Source organism: Macaca mulatta, chromosome 17 (assembly GCF_049350105.2).
Source record: "Macaca mulatta isolate MMU2019108-1 chromosome 17, T2T-MMU8v2.0, whole genome shotgun sequence".
NCBI lineage: Eukaryota > Metazoa > Chordata > Mammalia > Primates > Cercopithecidae > Macaca > Macaca mulatta.
In genome coordinates, this window is record NC_133422.1 from 21,128,807 (window position 1) to 21,155,756 (window position 26,950).

Below are 26,950 nucleotides of genomic sequence, written 5' to 3' on the forward strand. Positions count from 1 at the left end.
ACCAATTATGGATGAAATCAAACACGGATCGCAACAATTTTAAAAGACAATTCAATCAACCTAGTGAGAAAATGCTATAAAGCTCAGAAGAAAATAAGATTACTTCTATTTGGGAGAGACAAAGAAAGCCTCATAGCAGAAAAACATCTGAGCTCTTGAAAGTGGGCAGAATTTTCACAGGCCAAGATGAGAGTAAGAGGCACTATATGAGGCAAACAACATGAAAACTGGCTGGGGAGGGGAAGGGGATATTGCACTCAGGAAGAGTAAGAAACTGTAGTTTGAAAGAACTAGAATGATAGAAGGAGTTTGGAGCCAGATTGTGGGTGGTTTTGAGTGTCTCTCCATGAAGGGGATTTTATCTGGTAGACAAGATAGAGCCACTTTCACCTTTTAGCAGAAATAACATTAAGAGATTCTTTCTAGGATATCCCTCACTGCTGATAGATCAGAAGGTGTCACAGAATTGAAATGAGTACCTACAGACTCAGTAATGTAAAAACATGAAGAAAATGAAAATAAGGGATAGAGAAGGCATCCTATATGAAAATCAGCAAAAATTGACTTTTTAGTTTATAAGAAATATATAATGTATTGGAGTTTTAGTAAGGGCAAAAAATATGGATAGGAATACAAGAAAAGCTTAAGTATAAAAATTTTACCAGACTCTTATTTGGTAAAGTGATATAAAAAGCTGACTTAAAGTGACAAAAAAATAAGTTGACAAACCCTGGGAAGTTATTTTATTAGACAATATTCATGTAGAAATGATTGTGAATTATTAATTATGTCTCATTAAATATAAAGTAACCTTTGATGACTTACTTTAAAATTTTGTCTAATATCAGAAACCAAGTGATGTTTGATATGCAGATCAAATTTTTATTTCTAAAAACAAAACACTGAATATTTAAAAATAATTCCTTTTTTTTTTTTTTTTGAGATGGAGTCTCACTTTATTGCCCAGGCTGGAGTACAGTGCTGCGATCTCAGCTCACTGCAACCTCCCCCTCCCAGGTTCAAACACTTCTCCCACCTCAGCTTCCCAAGTAGCTGGGATTACAGGCGTGTACCACTACATCTGGCTAATTTTTGTATTTTTAGTAGAGACAGGGTTTCACCATGTTGGCCAGGCTGGTCCCAAACTCCCAACCTCAGGTGATCCGCCTGCCTTGGCCTCCCAAAGGGCTGGGATTACAGGCCTGAGCCACTGCGACTGGCCTAAAAAATAATTCTTATGTAAGGGTACTTGAACATTTCAGAACACAACATTCCTAAAATATGTTTTGCCTTCAAATATCTGATAAACAGCAATTGTCTCTCAAAACACATGTATTCTTACACAAAAACAGAGACTTAGTCTTAGGGACTTTTTATTATTGTTATTTTTATTTTTGAGACAGGGCCTTGCTCTGTCACCCAGGCTGGAGTGAAATGGCACAATCTCAGTTCATTGCAACCTCTGTCTCCCAGACTCAAGCAATCCTTCTGCCTAAGTATCCTGAGTAGCTGGGACTACAGGTGCATGCCACCATACCTGGCTAGCTTTTGTAATTTTTGTAGAGATGGGGTTTTGCCATATTGCCTGCGCTGGTCTCAAACTCCTGGACTCAAGCAATCCACCCACCTTGGCCTCCCAAAATGCTGGGATTACAGGCGTGAGCCACTGCACCCGGCAGGGACTTTTTTAAACTAAAAGAAATATGGCACTTATGGCTGATTCTATAGCCCCAAATTTTCACAATAAATATTTTGTATATCAAATTGAATATGACACTATACATCAAAAGAAAACCAGGTATGCGAAGGTGGGGAAGGCAGGAAACTTATTCTTGGGCTACAGCTGGCATAGAAAAAACATCATTGGCTAGAAAATAAATAGCCATCTCTCTTTTCGTTAATTAGAAAGTCATACTATGACCCCACCTCCCCCCCACAAAAAGACTAGCATGAAGCTCCTAATAGTATGAAAGGTACATACAATGTTATAATTACAGTAGGTAGAAAGTAATGCATGTTACAGCATGCTAAAGTGGTTCTGTAATACACAGCATTATACCCTAAGTGACCCTCAAACACGTATATTTTCACGGTACCCTATGCCACTTGGCAGAAAGGCAGCAATTCTGCTGTACTTACTGGAAAGACTATGTGCTGTGGCATAAAATCTCACACAGAAAATAGAAAGGATTTTTAAAAATCAATTTTGTTATAAATAATGGGCAGGCGACTTTATTTTTACTATGACAAGTGGTGCTTGTGGAGCTGTTTTTAGCTTCTCAATAGATGTAAAATCTTTCTAGTATCATAGATGCTTAGAAAAGATAATATCTGCAAGAAAAAGGTGAGATTGGGTTTAATAAAGATGATAAACCTTCAGATACCTCAAAATCAGCACCCATTCTCTTTAATTTCCTCATTGCCACTGGTAACAGAGCAGTCTTGTAAAACATCTCTAGATATAATTTCAAGTGTTGAAACATTTCTTTCATAGAGTTCAGCCAGTTTCTAGTTTGCAAACAGAAGGCTGTGTAGACTGCATATATCTATAGACAATGCATTAGAAGGAGAAAGAAAGGAGCCTGATCAATTGCTACACATGATTCATTTACTTTAAAAATAAATATGTAATTAAAAATAGGCATTTTCACAGGGGGCTGTCACTTTGCATTTGACTGAAAACACCATTGACACTACCCCAGGAGAGCTCAGAGTCAATTGTCCTCCACCTATTACCTGCACCTTCACTTGCCTGTCTTTGTGTTCTTTGATTGTCTTGTTTCAGAAGACAGAAATAAGGGTGAAGGTGAGCAGGTGCGTCGAATATGAAGAAAAGCATGAAATACCATTGACCAATGAAGCAAGGCATTTTTAAAGCTACTGAAGAAGGACCTGAGTTACTATCACTGCAAAAATACACATTCCCAAATAAATAACTCTCCTAGATGATCAGCACTCAGAGCAGCACAGAGAAAGAGAACACATGAACTCTAGGCCAGTTCCCAGCAAAGCACAGCTCTGTGGGGTACTGCATTAGCTAAGGAATGCTACAGGCGGCTCTGTACTCCCTTGTACCCACCAAACAGAAGCAGCTAAGAGTCTAACCATAGAATATTGCTCAGATCTTAGCACAGATGTTACCTTATGAAAACACATTAGAAAGGAATTGAAGTTGGCTAAAGGATTCAAAAAGTTCTATTTAGATTTTAACCAGCCACCTTGGTCCAGTTTCCACCCCCTTGACCTGGTAAATGCAAGCACAGGCAAAGTTACGTATGATTTAATTAGCTAAATACTAATCAGCACTTTATTATTAGAAATCTAAAAATAATTACCATTTCATTATTCTGTCTTAGTGATAATGCTGCCAGTCTCTGATCCTGTCATTATAGAACTATATCCAATTGAATGGACTACTTAACTATTTACTCTCTTGAGTAGGTAGTCCCTAGATTTTATCTAATTCATTTGTCTCCTTCACTTAAAACAGCTGCAAGCTCAGAGAAGAAATTTCAATTTGTCTTATAACCCCCTGAAAACAATCCAACTGAGCCTAAATTTTAAATTCATATTACTTCTAAGTCATTTTGACTACTCATTAGGAATTTGTTTAATTAATTAAATTTTTTTTTTTTTTTTTTGAGACAGAGTCTTGCTCTGTCTCCTAGGCTGGAGTGTGGTGGTGTGATCTCAGCTCACTGCAGCCTCCGCCTCCCAGGTTCGAGTGATTCTCCTGTCTCAGCCTCCCAAGTAGATGGGACTACAAGCACATGCCACTCCACCTGGCTAATTTTTGTATTCTTTTAAGCAGAGACAGGGCTTTGCCATGTTGGTCAGGCTGGTCTCAAACTCCAGGCTTCAATTGATCCACCCACCTCAGCCTCCCAAAGTGCTAGGATTACAGGCATGAGCCACTGTGCCCAGCCAGGAATTTATTTCAGATAGTCCTCTAAAATCTACTAATTAACTTAGCAAGTATTTGTTGAATGTCTACAGTATGCAAAGCATCTGGGAGACACAAAAATAATGAAGACTCTTTATCTCTCTTTCACAGAGATGGTGGGTAAGTGCATAAATCTAAATCCCAAAAGAAATCTGTAAGTGACCTATCACAGTTCAGAGAGTGGAGTCAAGCCTTCAAGCCATAGTGTTCACGAGGACTTTATTAAAGAAGCATATTGTAGAATATTACAGCCAGAGAGACCCTAGAAAATATCTGTGCCAAGTCTATAATTTTATAGATAAAAAAAAAGAAAAGCCCCTAATTAGAAGGAATAACTGTTTACTCAGTATCACATTATCAGTTGATATCACACACATCAATTTACTCAATAACAATTTACTCAACTATCACAGAGAGTTAAAACATCTGAAAAAGAAGGTAGGTCTTTGGGTACCCAGCTTATTCCTTTTTCATGATGCCACATTGCCACTCTGAGGTTAAGAGAATGTGAATAGGCAAAGATTAGAGGTTGAAATATAACACTGAAAATAAAGTATGTTTGGGAAACAGAGTGTTTAATTTGTCTCAGGACAAGCATTTACAGGGAGAAACCAGACGCCAGGCTGAAAGCAGAGTAGGATTAGATCATGGAGGACATCAAATGACAGTCTAAGAGAGCTAGACTTTTCCACTATATAACATAATGAACACAGGTGTAGCATAATTTACTTACAAAAAAAAATGTTCCTTCAACATTGGTATTATAATACTGATGGTCTTAGAGGTTTATAATGAAAGAACAGAAAACTCTTTTGATATGAAAAGGGCCAGCTAAACATAGAAAATTATACTGAATACAATCTCCCTTTGTAATTTCTTCTTTCTCCAAAGTGGAGAGTGGCAGGATAGGGGTACAAGATGGCAAGACAGTGTGATCTGCTGACCACAGATGGCTTTTGCAAAAGAACTGATAAGTAAAAGTTCGTGCCAACCCATGGCTCCTGCCTTGTTCTTCCTGGGGATCTTCAACTTGAAGGTTCTATCTAGCTGAATCCTGAACCAGTCCTAGACAGGCTTGAAAATCGGTGTACTTGTCCATCCTTACCAGATACTGGAGTCCAACCATCTACCTATGGAGCTGTAGCTGCCCTTCCCTCCACCCCACTGCTTAGTTCTTTGCTCTAATGCCTTGTTCCTTTCGTTAGGACTGGAAACAAACGAGAGATAGAATATTAGATTTTATGCCAAGGTTTGTACAGCACCCTAGGACAATCCCAAAACACTTTCACAGTCTCTGCTTCATTCATCATAAAGCAGAAGGAAACCTCTGTTCTACTTCACCCTTTACTCTGAATAGCTCTCCCTAATCCTCCAGAGGTTAGAACATGCTTCCTGTCTCTCTAGTTACTGGCGAGGCATTAACTTCAACCTTTTAACCTAGAAGACCCTCCTGAAACTATAATCTATCACCTGCTCAATTGCAAGTGCTACCTTTGCCAAGAGACCAACTGCATCCAACCCACCAAACCCTTAGGATAGCAATACCATAGGAGAGATTTCAAAACCACTTGGACACCATACCTTGACCTCTAGGGATCTTCCTTTTGAAAACCTGCACCTTAGAAAAATTATTCCTCAAGCCCCAGTTCTGTATAGTCTTGGCAGGCCATTCGGGCGATGGCAGAAGTTCTGAAAAGGACACACTGAGTGCACCAACTTATAAAGAGTTTGTGAAACTCTCATAAAAAATTTACAAAGTACTTTGGGCTATATACAACCTGAATGTCCACAGAGCCATTGTTTTTCAAAGTGCGATGAGAATGTGACTTCCCGGGTTTCAATATCAAGAGCCAAATTCTGACTGTTAACTGATCTTCATCTTCCCACTCTGGTATATAGGCTCATCTTTTACTGTTCAGTGAAGAAAAATAGGTAGGACTTTTCAAATAGTGGGAATTAAAGGGTCATAAATAATTTATTGTTCTGCTTTTAATTCTTGTTTTAAAAAATGAAACAACAGAATATTACTTTTAAACTATACAGTGATACACAGGTATTGAGCTGACAGAACTAAGCACTGTGTGAAGTACTTCCCACGCATTATCTCATGACATCCTTACATTAGCCCAGAGACCATACTTATTTTTATTCCCAGAGTAGACATCAGGAAACTGAGCCTCAGTAAGATAAGCAATTTGCCCAAAGTCACACAACCACATGTGGAAGAGTTGCTGTTGAGCCTCTAGTCATCTAACTTCCAAGCCTATGCTCTCAAATCAATAAACCACCCAAATGGCCCATTTTTATTTTTATTTTTTAATCAGTACTTTAAAATGATAAGTTTGAGAAGCTAAATATATAAAGAAAATGTATTATTTTTGTAAGTACAAAAAAAGAAGAAAAAATAGAAACCAAACTTCAGAAACCTGGTTACCCTTAATTTAAGACCAATTTTAAAAACCCAAAGTACTGTTCACTGTGAGCCTGAAAATTCAATAGAGGAAAATTATCAGGACCCCGTAAACCTAAAATTTTCATACGTTTCTCCATAAACATACACTGAGCGTCTACTATGTAAAAGGTACATGCTAGGAGCTGAGGACAGAGATAAATAAGAAAAACACGGTCCGTGCTCTCAAGGGACACATAGACAAGTTGCAAAGACAGTCATATGGTATGACTAGTATGATAAAAAGGAGATATAAGGGAGTAGAAGCAGGAAAAACCTATTCAGCCAGGGACAAGGGAAGGTCTCTCTTCCACAAGTTAAAGGCAGGGTATATGGGAAGGGGACAGGAAGTTCTCAGTGCAGAAGGAAGAGCATGTACCAAGGACCAGAGCAGAGATAAGTAACTGAATAGATGAGAAACTGCAGAGTGCCTCAAACCAACACAGAGAGAGAAAGAAGGGGCCATGGCTTAGGACTGAAGGGGTGGGCAGAGGGTGAATCCTGTAGGACTGTACACCATACTGAAGACTCAGACTATACCTAACAGCAATGGGGAGCCAATTTCAGCAAAAAGACAGAGACTCAATCAGATTTTAGTTTTACAAGTATCAATCTGACTACAGATACTACAGAATGGACAGCCGATAAGAATGGGCATAAGGTGGGGATGGAGCTATCATAGGAAACTATTGCTGTAATCCAAGTGGCAGGTAAAGATCACTGGGGCTAGAGTGACAGATGTGGACAAGAAGAGTACATACTTATAAGACAGAATGGACAGAACTTGATGAGAGATAGGAGGATGATTTAAACCTTGAGGTAATTTTGAAGTCTGGAAGATAGCAGAGTCTCATCCTTTAATTAAACCAGTCATTTAATAGGGGGGAAAAAAACTGATTCCAACAAGAAGAAACTTACTGCTTTTAAATTGTTACTATCATTTTTTCATTGGTACCTAGATTGTAGCCATAACTCACCTGGTTGCCAACCAATAATAAGTGTTCTCCAAGAAGAAAGTCTTTCAGCATGTCTTCCATCACTATCATGTGCTAGAGAAAAAGGAACTAGGGGTTAACTGTGTTTTGTAAAATCAAGGTGAAACAAGAAAGTTAACTATAAAGATATCTTTATAGAATATAAATATCTATTATAATAAATAATAATCAAGCGATTTGATGCGACCCAAAATTAAATCTATGTTTATAAGTAAATAAATAGTTCACCTGAGCAAGACTAAGCAACTGACTAATATTTCAGAGTTTTTAATAATTCAACTCAAATACTTTTTATCTATTATACTATGTAGAGTTGGCTTATAATTTAATATAATATTTAAATTGACACTTGCTAATGTAAATATACAAAGGCTTCCTAAAATAACTGTACAGTTCTAGGGAACATTTTACATTGACTTGTTCTTAACCATTACCTTTAAAGCTATGGATAGCTTCAGAATTAAAAATATACTATTTACCTTCCACACTTTTTAATTTGCATTTTGACACAATATAATAAAAGAACAAGATTAAGGTTGTTCACAATAGCCACAGAGGAAATTACATTGCTCTTTTGTATCTTGAAAAATAAGACAACTGTAAGTAGGTCATGCGGGTTCTTTGGGGCTGGAAGAGATCTACACTCCAGTACAATTAATATTCCTATTACTTTCTCTTGGTTTTCTGTATCAAATCAATAGCAGCTTCGTAAGTACTAAAGTTATTGAAGTTTCCTATTTGTAAACAGTCAAATTAACCTTTTGCATCTAATACATGCTGCAGATATTTTTCTAGTACGTCACTTGCTTTGTTTTTTCAATTTCGTTTATGGTGCTTTATATATATTGTATAATATACATATAAATTATATATAGTATAATATCATATAAATTATATATAATATATAGATATAAAATATAGATAATATATAATACGTACATATACACATACACACAGAAATTTTTCTTTTTACTTGTCAAATTTAATAGTATTCTCTTTCAGAGTTTCTTTCTTAGAAGAAAAACTGAGAAAGTGCTTTATCGCCTTCAGGAACAAATGAGTACTCCCTCATGTTTATCTTGGTCATTTTTAATTTCAAAAATGCTTTCAGATACGCCATGGAGCTAGAGTTTTAATAAGGCTTGAAGTGAGGTGAGTATATAACTATTCTTGAACACTTTTAAATGGATATAAGGTGTATGCTTTTAAGAATAAAAAGAGACACTATTAATAATTATGCTGAAACAACAAGTATAAGCAGAAACTATGTTAAGCAAACCAAGATGTACATCATTTTAAGCTGAGTTCTGGTGAGAATATAGTATGGAGACCTCTTCCTTTTCACTAAGATGAAAAGTCAGTGCCAATCCCAGAAAACACTAAGTTCTTCCAGTAATAAATGGGCTAATCTACGTTGAAAAGTTGGAGTAAGTACCTGAATAGCCAAAGAAAAAAGCAATGTAAATATCAAAAAATAATCCAAACTATATTTGTGTTCTTCTTTACAATTCTCATGTCCTCCCACTTCATGCCCTCATTATATCTAACTCGATTATTCAAATCAACAAACCTTAGCTAAGGCTAAAGTCACCGCCAACACAATTCTCCTCTTAGCCTCTTGACTCACTTAGTACTGCAGACAATTTCTTAAAAGTCTCCTCTCCCAGTTATCCATTTCCCCTGATTCCTTCCTACCTCCCTAACAATTTCTCCCATAGTTTTCTGAGCGGATCTTCCTGTAGCAATTCCGTCTTTCTACCTTCTTACATGCTTCCCTTTGTATTCATGGTATGGGGCAGGTTGTGACTACTCGTACCCAGGCACCCACCTGAGGGTTGAGGGAGGGCTGTGTGCAGAGTTGGATACCCACATGTCAGCATTCAAAGACCTACCTCTGACCCTGCTCTCCTTAGATCCTCTCATCTAGTTCATGGCTTCAGTTACCAACTCTACACCAATCTTCAACAGCAAAACTTTCCTCCTTAACTACAGCCCTCTATTTCTGAATGATCAAACCACTTTGTTATTGCCCTGGCACCTAAATTCAACACATCTAAAACTAACTTATTACTTTCTCCTGAACTTCATTCTTTACCCTGCATCTTTTTCTCCAGTTAATGGCATCATTTTCTACCAGCTGACCAAACTTCTATCATCAGCACCCTGCCCTCCTCATTCCTTTCATATCAAGATCCAACTAAACAGCACCTGAGTTGTTAAGCCACCAAAAATCAACTGCATCTACCCTTTCTTTTCCATCCCCACAGTTTTAAGGTTTTTATCATCTCTGGCCTAGATTCATATCAGCTAATTAGCTTCTCTAACTTCAGTCTCTCCTTAAGCCAATGTGTTCTCACAGTCCTGACACTTCTTTGTTCAAAATTTGTCAACTCATTTCTCAAAATTCCTTAAATGACTCCTAATACTTCAGGAACAAAGGTCATTCCTTACATTCGTGGTCTAGTCTCCTCATCTCCTACCACTCTCCTTCTATACTGTGTTTCCGACCATGGGCATGATTTAGAATAATGTTCTGCTTACTCTTCTGTTTACTTTTTCACCAGACATTGTGCTCCCTGAGAAAGAATCTCTGCCTTTCATCTAACACAAAGTTCCACTGACTTGATCTCCTAAACAGCCCAGTAATGTGTCCTCTCCGCTCTGTCCCCACTGTCTCCTCTTTACTTCAGATCCTTCATAAATTTCATCTGGACTACTGCAATTACCACCTAACTAGTTTCTCTTTGCCTTGGTTCTAACTCCTAGACAACAATAAAGAGTAAAAGCAAAGTTAGCCAAAGTACAAATGTGCTTTAAATCTTTCAATAACTTCCTCATTCTTCTAAATAGAATCCAAATTCCTTAACTACCAGGACTGAAAAGATCTCACTCTTTCCTCATTCACCAGCCTCTTCTCCTGACACTCTTCCACCTGCAATCTCAGCTTCATACCAGTGACAACAATTTATATATAGCTCCCTAAATGAGCTACTCTCTCATATAACTAAGTCTCTGCTAACGCTGGTCTCGTTGCCTGAGAGACTCTCCTAATTGTGTCTGGTTGACCAATTTTCTATGATCATTCCAATCTGGGTCAATCAACCCCATCAATGCTACCATAAGTAAACTGCACATACTTCCACCACACTGTGTAGTAACTGTGTGTACCTTCTTGCAGATTAAGAACAACTTGAGCCCTAGAGCTACATACACTTGTGTGTGCATTTTGATCTCTGTATCCCAATACAAGGCCAGACTCATAATGGGTATTTTTAAATTCCTACCCATCTAAAACTCTTAGGCCTATTAAGAGGCTATTAATTTCTCTTTCCTCCAACTTCTCCTTACTGCTGCAAGTGTAATATTCCTTAATGGAAGGCTTAATGAAGTAATACCCTTTATCAAGAACATTCAAAATCTTACTCATTATTTTATTAATCCACTCAACACATATTTACTTGGCAGTTACTACGTGCCAGGCACTTTACTATTTGCTGGAAATATTAAATAAAGAAAACAGGGCTGTGCCTTAGTGATATGGAAAAACACATTTCAAAAGTCCATTTCAACACAATGTGGTAAGGAGACAACAGGGCATACAACAACAAGATGATACAGAAGCACCTCAGTCTACAAGAGGCACTAACTACTGCTTCAAAGATGAAGCACAGCATAAAAGGAAGTAATAATATACCCAATGGAAGCAAATTGAATCAAGCTACTGTCCATAGAATTGGTGCAGCTAAAAAGTTTTCATTAATGGCTAATTCATAATGCTTTAAGAAGAGAAGGTATGTTTAGAGATAGCTTACGAAAAGTCCTTCAGGGCCACTGTGTAAAGTTCATGGCAGCCCTGCGTCCTAAATGTCCATGTCACAAACACCATGGCAACAGACATTGTGTTCAAGGGCACAATGGTCTTTGCTGCTACTGAATTTCCTACATTCTTACATCCTGTGAAGTCTTTTCAATCTTTGCCACCAAGGAGTTTTTCAAATTGTCATTTATAACAGTTTCCTGGTTGTCTCTTTGTTCCCTTCCACTATATGAATAGAGTGTAATACTATAAGTGCTTGGAAATAGTATGTTTTCCTCATAATCATGTTTTTGTCTTTGACAGGCAAGATTTTTTTCTACTTTTGTATCTTATAAGTACTTTATTTTCTGTTCATTTGTCTACTGATTGTGCAAGAGCATTAATGCTCCAGAAAAAAAATAAAACAGTTAATTGGCTATAGAATGGATAAAAATCAAATCAAGGTTATGCTCTTTTCTATGCCATACAAAATTATTATAGTTTTGACAGATTTCAGAATTTTTAACCAAGATTTTTATTAAGAATAATATGTCTAGATACCTATAAAGTTAATATAACTTAAAATGTATTATAGAAAATTTTAAGTAGGTGTTTTACTATAAAATACATAGCCACTTGACAGAAAAGTTGGAAAAGAAAAAATTTTTATATTATAGGTAATTTTCTCTAAAAAGAATTCTTATTAAAGTAAACATCTACAATAAAGTTTTCTAATACAAACTTCTACGTCTTAGTGGAAGGTCCATAACTATTGGCTAGTTTACAAGGAGAGCCTCTACCGTTCTCCTTTAAAAAAGAAAAGGAAATAAAAGAAAAATACCAGGAACTTGCAGGAAAAAGAAGAGTATGAGAAAAAGGATGCATCAGACATATCCCTCTGAACTACTGAAATCTTTTAACAAGCAAGTAAAAGAGAGGATGATAGCTCTGTTTTGTGTTTAATTTTAAAATGTTTATTTTAATTTAAAAATTGTATATAAAATTACATATATAAGTATGTGTGTGTGTAAATATATATATATACACTATATTACCCTAATGATAGCAACAATTCCTCCAATTTTTAAGTATCTTTGGAAAAAATTTTCTGTTTTCTGTCTTATGTCTTAATAAAAGATGTTCGGCCAGGTGTGGTGGCTTATGCCTGTAATACTAGCACTTTGGGAGACCGAGGCAGGCGGATCACGAGATCAGGAGTTTGAGGCCAGCCTGGCCAATATGGTGAAACCCTGTCTCTACTAAATATACAAAAATTAGCAGGGCATGGTGGTGCACGCCTCTAATCTCAGCTACTCGGGAGGCTGAGGCACAAGAATCGCTTGAACCTGGGAGATGGAGCCGAGATTGTGCTACTGCACTCCAGCCTAGGTGACAGAGTGAGACTCCATCTCACACACACACACACACACACACACACACACACAAAATGTTCAACACTTCATTCTGTATCATCTAAATTAAATTTAGGAAATCACAAAAATAATTACATGTCAATTTCACTTGAATTGGAGTTTACTACCATAATTTAAGTGATTTATCAAGAACACAAAGCAATACTCTTACCTGAATGTTGTCATAGAAAAGAACATCAGGCACTTTCATTTTCTCGTGCGCATTATAGATCGGAGCACTAACAGCACCAATCCTCAGAGTTCCAGATGTTACTTCACCTAAACATTTCACACAGGACAGATAATTATTCATAGCACTGTCCTCAGAGATGCCAAGCCACCCAACATAGAACACAATACAGCTTCAGCAATATCTGTGGATTTTAATTTAACATCTAAAGAAATAAACTTGAGAGTAGTAATAAAACACCACAGCTCTAGATACAAAATGCTCCAAAAGGTAACAAATTTTCTCTAAAACAATGTAGATAGAAAACAGTATATATATAATTGTGAGAAACTAAAAAAAAAACAAAACAAAACCAGAATACAGTCAAGTCACCTTCATAAGCTTGTTTGGTCAGAGACTATAACACATACATAAGTTAAATACACCTAAATTCAAAAGCTCCAAAGTACCTTGAATATTATTTTTTAGTGTGTACCAATTCAGAAACCCCTTAAGATAATCTCCTATAGCTCTAGTAAAAAATACAGATGAACTAACCTACCACAGAACTCTTAAATTACTATTTTCAGCCAAGTGCAGTGGCACATGCCTGTCATCAGCACTTTAGGAGGCCAAGGCAGAAGGATCACTTGAGTCTAGGGGTTCAAGACCAGCCTGGGCAACACAGAGAGACCCTACCTCTACAAAAAATTTTAAAAATTAGCCAGGCCTGATGGCACATGTCTGTAGTCCCAGCTACTCAGGAGGCTGAGGCAGGAGGATTGCTTGAGCCCAGGAGGTTAAGGCTACAGTGAGCCATGATTGCACCACTGTATTCCAGCCTGGATACCAGTGCAACCTGATCCCTCTTTCTTTATACATATATACATATATATGTGTGTGTGTGTGTGTGTGTGTGTATACAAAAAATAGCAGGGCATGGTGACGCATGCCTCTAGTCTCAGCTATTTATAAATCACTTTAGATAAATTTATTGGATAAATCACTTAAATTGTGATATATATATGTATATACACACTACAAATAAACATAAAAAAATGAATATTTTAAAATTACTATTCGCAAGGTTGGTGCAGGAGGCCTATACTTTCAAATAATCACCCAGGTGATTTTCATACCCAGCTAGATTGGGAACCGCTATCTTATGCAATTATTTTGTAATAATTATATATTATTCCTTATTTGCTTTAAATAGGTTGACCTAGAATAGATTATGAGTTCCTGGAAGCCAGAAAACTAAGTAATAAAGCTCTTAAAGTCAGATATCTGCCATGTATTCCCTACAGTAACCAGATACGCATGACATGTTCACTGACATGTTTCAAGTTCAATAATAATATTAATAACATTAATAGTAGCAGGTATTTTAGTAATACTAATTATTACAATGATAGAAGCTATCATTTATTAAGGACCTTCTATGTGCCAGATCCCTAGCTAAAGCTTCACCTCATTTTTTTTCTCATATGATTTCATGTAATTCAAAGAGGAAAGAATAATGAGAATACTAAAAACATACACTACGTAATTTTCTCAAAATCACCCAGCTAATATGAGTAGAGCTTAAAACAGAATTCAGTCTAGTCTGACATTCTTTCTATCACATGGGATATATTTAATATTTTACTCCAAATAACATTCCAACCTGTGGAAATACTTTAGCAAGCAAATACACAATGCCTTAAACAATTCACCTATCTTTTTTTTTTTCTACTTCAAATAAGAAAATTATAGTTTGTTTCTCTACTAGAATGTGGCTTTTGTGCTAAGCGTTTTGAAAAACAATGGAGAAAAGCAATGTTTGCTTCTATGGAGTACTGTGAACAAGTCTGAGCTAAAAATAATCGTCACCCTGTTTAATCACTGCGGAGTGCTACACATTTGACACAGCACAGTAGATCTTAACAGTAACTTCGCCCTTCAATAGATCCTTGCCATTTTCCTTTTATTTACAAGTTCTACAGGGAAGGAAAACCATGAGCTGTAACACTGAGAGTTTACTATTTATTTACTACCATTAGGTCTCTGAAATAGACCCAGTATAAAACTGTAAAGGGAAAGAAAGAGCAGGGATATGGCAGTGAATCTACTATCTAGTTGCATGTTGAGATGGCACACATAATTTCAGATTCAAACAGCATCTGATGCTATCTATGGTTTAGTTTATGGAATATATCCACTCAGTAGATTTATGGCTTAAGGACAAGTTTATTCACTCAACCAATGTTTATTGTTAAAACATCAACCTCAAAAAGGGAAATGCAGTCAGAGAATGGTGATGTTAGCACTTCTGTGGGAGAAAGTTGGCTAGCTATCTTCTAAGAAACCCACAGAATGGCATTATTTTGGTAAATTTGTCAAGGTTCTCAGCCCAGAAGGCTGACTGATTTTGTCATCACAACTGAGGGCAAATCTAACTTTCAGGAGAATATTAAAGATACATATTCTGGTTTCTCTATAGGTATATTCTGATGTAAAATCAGAATTGCAAAATATTATATGACAATTGTAACTTTCACATGGACTGTGATATACTGGTTGCCATAACCAGCATATTAATTGGAGGGAACCTGCGCGGAAAGCCAATTCCTCATCAGAAGGTTGTTGTGTGAACATGGAGAGTTAATTAAATGAATTCTTCACAAGAGAGATGGCCTTAAAGATGAATGGAACCAGACAAGTAAGAAGCCTCTTCACTTAGGCTCCTTATCCCCTACACGAGGCTTAGATGGGCACTGCTAACACTAGCCAGTAACCAAGACCAAACAATCGGCAGTCTGAATGACAGTCGTTCTTTGGATATTTAATAGACTCACTCAAATAATATTGAGAATACAATATTATTCCTTTTCTTTGAGTTGACTCTGCATATCTGTATTCAGATCCCTCAGTATGCTGAGTTTATAATTTGACTCTAAAAAAGTCATCTTATTTTCTCAATAACAAATTCTTGTCTCAGTGCAGCCCCAATGATTAAAAGCATCTGCTACAAAGAAAACCACAATAGTCCCTTTTAAAGAGTGGTCACACATTGGCTGCTTCAATAAAATAGGTATTTACATTTTTAAAAAATTGAAAATCTTTCATTATGTTCTAATTGAAGAATAGAAAGCTTTTAAATGAAGAACTAAATCTCCCCAGAACTCAAAATTATATTTATGGCTATCCAGAAGAAAAAGTACCATAAAAGACAATACAGGTGGAAATGGAAGGAATAAGATGACATGCATATTCTGATTATTATTTTAGTTTGTATCAACCTAGGAAAGTTTCTCCAACATATTGGACATCGCTGACCCTCAAAATGTAAATGTGCAAAGAAAACAGCATTCTAGATTCACTGGTGAAATACATTTGGAAAAAGTACATTTGTCAAAATTATACATGTTGATTTACAGCAGGAATTCTCAGAATATCAGTTGGCATCAACTGTGAGTCTTAAGGGTCAGGGGAATTGTATCTAGTATGTACTGAAATGAAGTAAATATTCTAAGATTTTACTTGTGTTTTTCAAACTTAAAAAAAATCAGATTGATTTCTTCAGACTAATATATAAATCAAAGTAGGTGAAAACCAAAAACATTTTTAACTGGAACTAAAATAAATAGCATCAAATGTTTGCTAATTATTATTTCACTTTAAAAAAAAAAGAGCCAAATCAAATACTTACATTTGTAATCCTTCAGTTCTGGCTCCAAATTGTCATCGGTATTTATTTCTATTGTAGCATCTGCCAGATTTTTTTCTAATGCTGACCTAGCAAGACTGGGTAAAAACCTGGAGGGTGAAGAGGGAGGAAGGGGGAAATGCATAAAGTCAAAGCTTTCTGCGATTCTTAAATACATACACACACACACACCATACTAATTACAACCAATTAAGGAAGATCAGTCTGGATCTGTAAAATCTTAATCAAACAAAATTTTAGAACAAATATAAACTTTAAGTATGTGTGAATTATGTGTTTGTGGAATCTCCTTTAATAAGTAAAACTTATTTGTAATTAGTAGTACTGATTTATGTACAACACTTTGCAAAATAAAATTTTAAATAATATGCTTTCTTAAGTAGAATTAGTACACTGGCTTATCAAATTTTCTTAGGTAGATTAAACAACAACACTTGGCTGTTCTAGGTTGGCAATCATAAATTGAAACCAGTGGAGATGGATTAATGAGATTTTCTTTACTTTCTAACATAAATTTCTGAATGAATTTAAGATTATCTAGCTTGGTTCTTCCTTCTATTAAAAAATGTATCTGCTTATCTATTCTACATATATGTTGTCAAAACAACAATCTAGTGAGTGACAGTTACTCTTCAAACAGATTATGAGCATCATGTGCTTGAAGCATGAAACAGTTTCCCACCCACACAAATAAAGTTATAGCTAGAATTTATGGTCCCAAGTGAGCCAACGGATATGATTTTTAATCCATGGTATTCATGGTTTAACTACACCACTTTAAATTAACCTCTATGTGATACAATATTCCAAATAAACATACTAAGAACATACCACTTTTAAACAATTTGGGTTTTTCACAGCTCTAAATCTTTGGTGGTGGTTCCTACAGTCTTGAGTATAATCTCTAATAGTGGAAAGGCTGGAGAGCGTGAGGCAGCAAATAGAGAAGAATGTAAAGAACTGTCAGGTATCCTGTCCCTATAAAATCCCAGTCTACATATCTGACATTATCTCTTACCTCCTGCCTCATTTTGGGCCAGGCTATGATAGAGGAAATTACATAGCTCTATGCTAGTAACTCCTCAGTTCAGCATCAAGTCAGATTTTGCTGCTCATCTCTGAACTTTCATCATAGTTCTTAGATCATTGCCTCATTCAAAAACCAAGCCCTCACCTTATCTCCCAGTCCAATAGCTGGGCTTTTGTCCTGTTTCCCGAGCCCTTGTCTTGGCACCCTGCTTAACCTTCTCTTACCACTATCTCACAAACTAGAGGCTGGCTTGGTAACATTAGGCCCTGCAGCTGCATCCCCTTTACTTCCTATCAGAACACCCTGACTGGCATTGACTATTTTCAGGCTTAGACTTGTTTGCTACTCCCAGGCATCCCCAACGTGTATACAGTCTGCCTATAAACACATCTTAATGCTGGCCCTGTGTGGAAACATTTCTACATTACACTCCAAACCCTGCAGAGGATAGCAAATATTGCAAGGGTGCCTTCCCTTCATCAGTATTGGCAGGCATTGCTTGCTAATAGGGCATTCTTTCCTGCTGAGATTGAACACACTTCACCATTATTCTCAATCTAGCACCCAGACAGCATTAAAAATCAAGGTACCAAAGAAGTTGAAATATATTTACATCTAGAACATTCTAAGATATTGGCCCATCCAACAAATGAGGAGAATGGAACATATCAGGTGGTGTGAGGCCAATCCTAATTTTTTTCCGAGATTTTAAGGGATTTGTTAACTGTTTCCTTTCCCATTGCTCACTGATATTTTCTACTTGTTTTTTCCCTCTCCTCCCTTGGCCTTGGTAAAATAAGCAAATAAATGAATGAATGAAATATTAATCTTTACTATCCTAGCTTCCCAAAACCAAAGCAAGCGCATATCCTGTTGCAAATTTTCCAAGTGTACTTATCACTATTATGAACAGCCTGGTGTCTTTTAAAAATAATTATTATATTTATCATATTTATTCATTTTACCAACAAATTATTGGAAAGGCTCTAGTCTCATTAGGTCTTGGTTATAAGAAAAACTGAAGAAAGATTCAGCTACACTCTGGGAAAGTCAGAAAGAGAAGTATAGTAGTTATGCTAAGCTAACTCAAATAACTGTCTTTGTCACAGGAGTGGGATAGGATCTTTAGATTAAGGAATAAGATAGGACTTCTCAGGATGGTAGCAGAGAAGTCTGGTAAGGATCGGGGTATATTCAAATCACCAGCGCTAGGAAGGAGGGGTATTACTTATAAGAGTGAAAGAAAAAGACTGAGGGGCTCTGTGGATACTAGGCAGTCTTTGACTTCTATTCAGAATATAATTGAATAATTTGTACCTGTGATTTTAAATCTTAAATTTCCAAATAGTATTGGAATATTTAAGATAATTTATGGTACAGCCTATTTATAAATTTAATTGGTTATATTTGTGCATTAATTAGGAAGGTTTTGTTAATTGAGACATCCAAAGTATTTAAAAGGAAACAGAATATATAAAATTTATTAACCATTTCAAATGTTTGAAGATATTTTATTTAGCTGAGTTTTATAAATGGAAATGGACATTTTTCAAAGGTTTTTCAAAGTGATTGTTAATATCTGCTAGACTTATAGAGTTAATTGAATGAACAGAAAAGCCTAAAGAAGGTCTCAATTTTTTAAATTATAGCACTATAAAACTGAATGCCAGTTTCTAAAACCAAAAATAAATCCCCAAATAGTCTTTCCTGCAAGCAAAACCATTCTTCCAGACAACAAAAAATTCACATCAACATTTATGATTCTAATTTTAACACTGTGTATGATTAGTTCGATTAGACTTGTGATTTTTAAAATTAATTACTAACAGCTTAAACAGTGAAAATTTTATACAGATGTTATTCACTTTGCTTATTTATTTATTTACCCATAGGTGTTGATCCCAAATCATTTCATATCCAAAGGGAATTTCTGACAACTGCACGCAAATTGAGTTTTTGACAAAGGATAATTTCCTTATTACTTCAATATCAGAAACAGTTAATCTTCATTTCTGATTAAATTCTTATAACTCGGTCTAAAACTTCTGTGCTAAAGGATCAACAGAGAATTGAATTTTGAGGATCACCTCAAAATTTTCCGAAGTAAATAAATTAATGAAATACCAAACACTTGAATGAAGTAGAACTCTTACTACAGAGACCTCTAATCAATTTTTCTACAATAAAAGTATTTTTGGAATGCAAATTAGTTGAGAATTTCCTAATCTTCTAAATTCTTCCCTTTAGATCCTTAGGTTTTCAAATATCTAGAAAATGAATTATGCATCAAGCTCTGAACTGATGTTCACGTTGTAGGGTATGAGCATGAGGTACTTAGGGAATTCATCAGATAAAAATTGCTGCAATCTCAATTCCATTGGCATAAATATATGAATGATATTTTAAAAATTACATTAACAAAAAAAGTCCAGCTAATATTTATAAATTCAATGTTTAATAAATTTAGGTTAGATAATTTATTTTGATTTTTGTCTGCTTCATAAACTACTTTGTGAAAATAAGTTATATCAATCTTTGTTTCAAAATTTTCCACAAAATTCAATTCCTTCTTTTTTTTTTTAAATAATAGAAGTGTATTTTATTTTATTTTATTTTATTTTTAATTATACTTTAAGTTCTAGGGTACATGTGGATAACGTGCAGGTTTGTTACATATGTATACTTGTGCTATGTTGGCGTGCTGCACCCATCAACTCGTCAGCACCCATCAACTCGTCATTTACGTCAATTCCTTTTCACTGATTCAATATAAAATGAGTTTTTAAAAAAAAAACAATAAAATATTTTATGAATCAATAATTTTGAGTTCCTTCCTGCCACTGTGCTATTCTAAAGAGAAAGTTAGTAAGAAGGCTTTTGAGTCTGCAGCCTTGCTAAACTCAACAGATGATGCATAAACAAAATAGCTGTTTTCTATTCATTTCTAGTTGAAAGGGTCACGGAGTGGTTACATAATAGAGTTTTTTGTGGTCAGCTGATAACATTGGAAAAAGTAGTCAACTATTGGATACAGTGAATATGCATGAGAATGAAAAGTAACCAATTTTTGTTTTTCAGTTGTTTAAATTATGAAATATTTCAGTGTGTCAGAAAATTAAAGAGAGTATTATAGAAAATTACAAAGACTATTAAGCATTCTATTCCTCTCTCTCCATCTCTAGATGTTTCTAACCAGTTTCTAACCTTGAAACTGGTGTGTATTTGTTGTCCATATTTTTATATTTTGCTATGTAAGTATGTATGAATAAAAAATATATTGTACTGTTTATCACATTTAACATTTTTTACAAATCACAAATCACATCATACACTGAATCTTCTTTTGAAACTTTTTTTTACTCAATATTACAGTGTTATGGTATGTAACTGTAAATATATGCAATTTACTTCATTTTAACTATTGTAAATTATTTTACCATACAAATATATCCATTTATATATTCATTTCCTACTGATGGACAGATGGGTTGTTTCCAATTCTTCATTATTACAATGATACAGTGAACATTCTTGAATATATCTCCTTATATACACATGTAAGTCTATCTTTAAAGCACATATCGATAAGTGGAATTGTCAAATTATAGAGTAATAATATATTTAGGCAAAAAAAAGTAATGAAACTTCCATCCCAATAGCAGTGACGAAATTACATTCCTCTCCATTCACAAAAAATGTTACTACAAGTAAAAAATTTAAAGTATAAAATGATAGCTGATTATTATTTTAAATTTCATTTCACTGATTATTGAGGTTGAGCATCTTTTCTAATATTTATTGGTCATTTGAATTATTTAACCTTTGCATAAATATCTATTCATCCTTTGCCCATTTGGAGTTAATTCTTTTTCCTTATTAATTTGTAGTCCCTGAATGCCACTCCTTTCTTAATTAAAAATCACGCAAAACATCTTTCCTAGTTTGTGGCTTGTAACTTATAAAGTACTTTATAGTGTCATGGATTTTACCTTTTTGTGTGGGATAAAGTGGAAAATCTTTATTTATAACCATGTATTGACAAGCCCATCCATTTCAACATTGATTTGCAATGCTACATCTTATATACTGAGTTCTCACAAATATGTGGGTTTGTTTCTGTGCTCTGTATCTATTCTAATAGTCTATTTGTTCTTCCCTGTACCAATACCATACTATTATAATGTACACAGATTAGAATTTATACTGATATCTAATAGGTTAAGTATACCCTCATTAATCTTATTCAAAATTTCTTGGCTATAAGTAGCCTATTATACTTCCATGACAATTTTGAGATCAGCTTGTCAAATTCATTATAATCTTGTGGGATTTTGACTAATTATATCTACATATCAACTTGGGGGGAAACAGTTTTACAATTCTAAATCTTCCATGTATTTGTCTTCTTTTATAACTTTGAATAAAGATGTATATTTTTCTCCATTAAAGCATTACATGTCATTTATTAGATTATTCTTAGGTGTGCAAAACTTTCTACTATTATTTTGAATGGAATTTTTTAAAAATTGTATTTCCTCATTGATTGTTACTGGAGTATAGGAATGTCATTGATTTGGGAGTATAAGTACCCTCACTGAACTCTATTTGTTCTAAATAATTTATTTGTATTTTCTCTTGTATTTTTAATGTAGCTAATCATATAACCTAGGGCAAATGTACTTGCTAAAAGTGCTGAAAGACTGTTCTTGTTTTGTTCCTAACTCTAAAGAAAATGTGACAAGCATTTTGCCTTAAGAATATTTACTGTAAATTTCTGGTAGATATTCTTTATCAGATTCAAGAATTTCCTTTCTGCTCATAGTTTACTAAGAATATTTCTGACTAAGTTATATTTGTTTTTGCCTTGGCTGGCTATTGAGTTGTACCAAACACTTTTTCTCCATTTATTAGAATATTTTTTCCTCAACTAATAAGATGGTGAATTAAAAAATAGAATATCAAACCTTGACATTCTTGAGGTAATTCCAAATTGCTCATGAATCTTTAAATATAATATACCTATATTTGAGATAAATAAGAAAGATAAGTTTTAACAGACTGAAGTGAAAAGAGGAAATATCAGAAATAAATTACCTTTTTCTGATTGATTGAATGTGTTCTCCCTAAGATTCACAGGTTGAAATCCTTTTGCCTTTAGTAAAATTGTCAATTAAAAATACAAATTTAGGTCAGACACAGTGGCTCACGCCTGTAATCCCAGCACTTCGGGAGGTCGAGGTGGACGGATCATGAGGTCAAGAGATCGAGAACATCCTGGCCATCATGGTGAAACCCTACCTCTACTGAAAATACAAAAATTAGCTGGGCATGGTGGTGCACGCCTGTAGTCCCAGCTACTCAGGAAGCTGAGGCAGGAGAATTGCTTGAACCCGGGAGGCGGAGGTAGCAGTGAGCCAATCGTACCACTGCACTCCAGCCTGGAGATAGAGCAAGACTCTGTCTCAACAAAAAATAAAAATAAAAATTAAAATAAAAAATAAATTGAAAAGAATATTTGCTGTATGTAGCTAGCCAGTTCTCCCAGTACCATTTATTAAATAGGGAATCTTTTCCCCATTGATTGTTTTTGTCAGGTTTGTCAAAGATCAGGTGGCTGTAGATGTGTGGTCTTAGAATTTCTGAGTTCTCTATTCTGTTCCATTGGTCTACGTGTCTGTTCTTGTACTAGCACCATGTTGTTTTGGTTACTGTCATCTTGTAATATAGTTTGAAGTCAGGTAGTGTGTTGTCTCCAGCTTTGTGGTTTTTTGTTGTTGTTGTTGTTTTTTCCTTAAGATTGTCTTGGCTATACAGGCTCTTTTTTGGATAGTTTTTCCTAATTCTGTGAAGAAAGTCAATGGTAGTTTAATAGGAATAGCATTGAATCTATAAATTACTTTGGGAAGTATGGCCATTTTCATGATATTGATTCTTCCTATCCATGAGCATGGAATGTTTTTCTATTTGCTTGTTTCCCCTCTAATTTCCATGAGCAGTGGTTTGTAGATCTCCTTATAGAGGTCCCTCAGTTCCCTTGTTAGCTGTATTCCTGGGTGTTTTATTCTCTTTGTAGCAATTGTGAATGACAGTTCATTCATGATTTGGTTCGCTGCATGCCTGTTGTTGGTGTATAGAAATGCTAGTGATTTTTACACATTGATTTTGTATCCTGAGACTTTGCTGAAGTTGCTTATCAGCTTAAGAAACTTTTGGGCTGAGACAATGGGATTTTCTAGAAATAGGATCATGTCATCTGTAAACAAAGCTAATTTGACTTCCTCTCTTCCTATTTGGACATGCTTTATTTCTTTCTCTTGCCTGATTGCCCTGGCCAGAATTTCCAATACTATGCTGAATAAAAATGGTGAAAGAGGGCATCCTTGTCTTGTGCCGGTTTTCACAGGGAATGCTTCCAGATTTTGCCCATTCAGTATGATATTGGCTGTGGATCCCATCCTTATACCTTACACAAAAATTAACTCAAGATGGGTTAAGAACTTAAATGTAAAACCTCAAACCATAGAAACCCTGGAAGAAAATCTAGACAATACCACTCAGGACATACGCACAGGCAAAGACTTAATGAGGAAAACCCAAAAGCAATTGCATCAAAATAAAAAAATTAACAAAAGAGATCTAATTAAACTAAAGAGCTTCTGCACAGCAAAAGAAACTATCATCAGAATGAACAAATAACATCCAGAATGGGAAAAAAATTTTGCAATCTATCCATCTGACAAAAGTCTAATATCCAGAATCCACAAGTAACTTAAACAAATATACAAGAAAAAAAACCACCCCATTAAAAAATGAGCAAAGAACATGAACAGGCACTTTTCAAAAGAAGACATTTATGCAGCCAACGAACATGAAAAAAAAGCTCAACATCACTGATCATTAGAGAAATGCAAATCAAAACCACAATTAGGTACCATCTCATGCCAGAAAAATAGCAATTAGTAAGAAGTCAATAAACAACATATGTTGGCTAGGCTGTGGAGAAATAGGAATGCTTTTACTCTGTTGGGTGGAATGTAAATTAGTTCAACCATTGTGGAAGACAATGTGATGATTCCTCAAAGATCTAGAGGCAGAAATACTATTTTACCCAGCAATCCCATTATTGGGTATATGCCCAAAGGAATATAAATCATTCTGTTATAAAGATACATGCATGCTTATGTTTGTTGCAGCACTATTCACAAGAGCAAAGACATGGAATCAACCCAAATGCCCATTAGTGATAAACTGGACAAAGAAAATGTGGTACATATACACCATAGAATACTATGTAGCTATAAAGGAATGAGATAATGTCCTTTGCAGGGACATGGATGGAACTGGAAGCCGTTACCCTCTGCAAAATAACACAGGAACAGAAATCCAAATACCACATGTTCTCACTTATAAGTGGGAGCTGAATGATGGGAACACATGGACACATAACAGGGAATAATACACACTGGAGCCTGTTGAAGGGGATGAGGGGAGGGAGACCATCAAGAAGGATAGCTAATGGATCCTGGGCTTAATACCTAGGCACTGGGTTGATTTGTGCAGCAAACCATGGCACTCCTATGTAACAAACCTGTACCTCCTGAACATGTACCCCAGAACTTAAAAGTTGATGGAAAGAAAAATAAAGAAAAAAATAAATAAAATGCATCTAAAAATGATTCATTCTAGGATCTTAATGTTACCTTGATAGTAAAAGGTATGATTACTATAAAATTATTCATAATTTGAAATTACTGATAATTGCTCATGATTTGTTAATATTTTACTTAGAATTTTTGCATCCATTCCATGAGCATTTACAATTCAATGATTTATAATTTTCCTTTCATAAGTTATTCTTATCTGCTTTAGGTGTCTAGGTTACACTAGACTCAAAGTGAATTTCTATGTTTTCACCATTTCTCTATTTTCTGGAAGTTTATTTAAGGCAGGGATTCTAAATTCCTTGACAATGTAGTAAAATTTGACAATAAAACCACTCAGGAATAGTCTTTTTTAAAGGAAATTTTTTAACTACCAACTTTCTTTCTTTAATGGTGATGGGTCAATTTGAATTTTCTACACATTCTTGACCAATTTAGGTAATACACATGATTCCAGAAAATTGGTTTTTTTTAGTATGGTTTTTATAAATATTGACTTCATCTTCAGTTATGCTTTCTCCTTTCCAAAATTACTAAATTAACTTATTTGTTCTTCCTCTCTTTTACATTAATTAAATTTACCAAGGCTTTATCTATTAATATTTTCAAAGAACCAACTTTTGGTTGGACTAATCTTTTCTAGGATTATTTTGTTTTTTAGTTCATTAATTTATGCCCTTAACTTCATTATTCCATTCCATCTGCTTTCTTTGGGTTTAGTCTGTAACTTTTTACCAACTTAAGTTGAATGCCTGGCTCACAAATTTTCTTTCTCTATTATTTTCAAGTATGTGAGTTTAAAACTTAAAAAACAAAGTTACCTTACGTGTATCATTCAAGTAATGAAATTCAGTTTTGGTCATAGAGTTGTAAATATTTCATAATTTTCATTCTAATTTCTTCTTTTGATGTCTGATTTTAATTTTCCAACTAAATGGGCTTTTAAGTATGTTTTTTGTTATTGTTATGAATTCTGTTGCTTTTTGGTCCACAATAAATATTTTTTGCTATTTACTGAAAAACCAATTTTATTTATTTATTTATTTATTTATTTATTTATTTATTGAGACAGTCTTGCTCTGTCACCCAGGCTGGAGTACAGTGGCGTGATCTTGGCTCACTGCAATCTCTGCCGCCTGGGTTCAAGTGATTCTTCTGCATCAGCCTCCCAAGTAGCTGGGATTACAGGCACATGCCACCACATCCAGTCAATTTTTTTTTTTTTTTTTTTTTTTTTTTTTGTATTTTTAGTAGACACAGGGTTTCACCATCTTGGCCAGGTTTGTCTTGAACTCCTGACCTCATGATCCACCCACCTTGATCTCCCAAAGTGCTAGGATTACAGGTGTAAGCCACCACGCCCAGTCAAAACTGATTTTTATCTAGTTTATGGTCAGTTTTTGATACATGGTACAAATGTCTCACGTGTGCTTGAAAAGCATGTATATTCATTGTTCACTGGGTACAAAGTCCATTATATCAAGTTTGCTAATTGTTTTGGTAAATAGCTTTACTAACTCTTAGAATACATGATCTGTCAGTTTCTGAAAGAAGTGAAAACTCCCATTGTAACTGTTGATTTGTCAATTTATCCTGTCTTCAGTTCTGATTGTTTCTCTCATACAGTGCTCCTTCTTAGGTATAAATGGCCAAGGAATATTAGATCTACTAAATGAATTTTTTGTTCACCTTCTTCATCCCCAATCATGCTTTTGGCCTTGAAGTATATTAATAATAATATATTTCTTCCCTTTTGGTATTTGCCTGTTCTTCTTACATCTTCACC

At 35.1% G+C, this 26,950-nt stretch overlaps 1 protein-coding gene across 1 annotated transcript in view; it reads right to left on the bottom strand.

The window, feature by feature from the left end:
* The window catches only part of VWA8 (von Willebrand factor A domain containing 8), a 380,985-nt gene that overhangs the window by 201,807 nt on the left and 152,228 nt on the right, over positions 1–26,950 (bottom strand). Inside the window, exons 18-20 of the mRNA XM_015120969.3 lie at positions 16,456–16,562; positions 12,768–12,874; positions 7,370–7,441 (exon numbers count right to left, since the gene is read on the bottom strand). Of these exons, the coding sequence (XP_014976455.3) occupies positions 7,370–7,441; positions 12,768–12,874; positions 16,456–16,562 (286 nt within the window). The remainder of the gene's footprint in view (positions 1–7,369; positions 7,442–12,767; positions 12,875–16,455; positions 16,563–26,950) is intronic.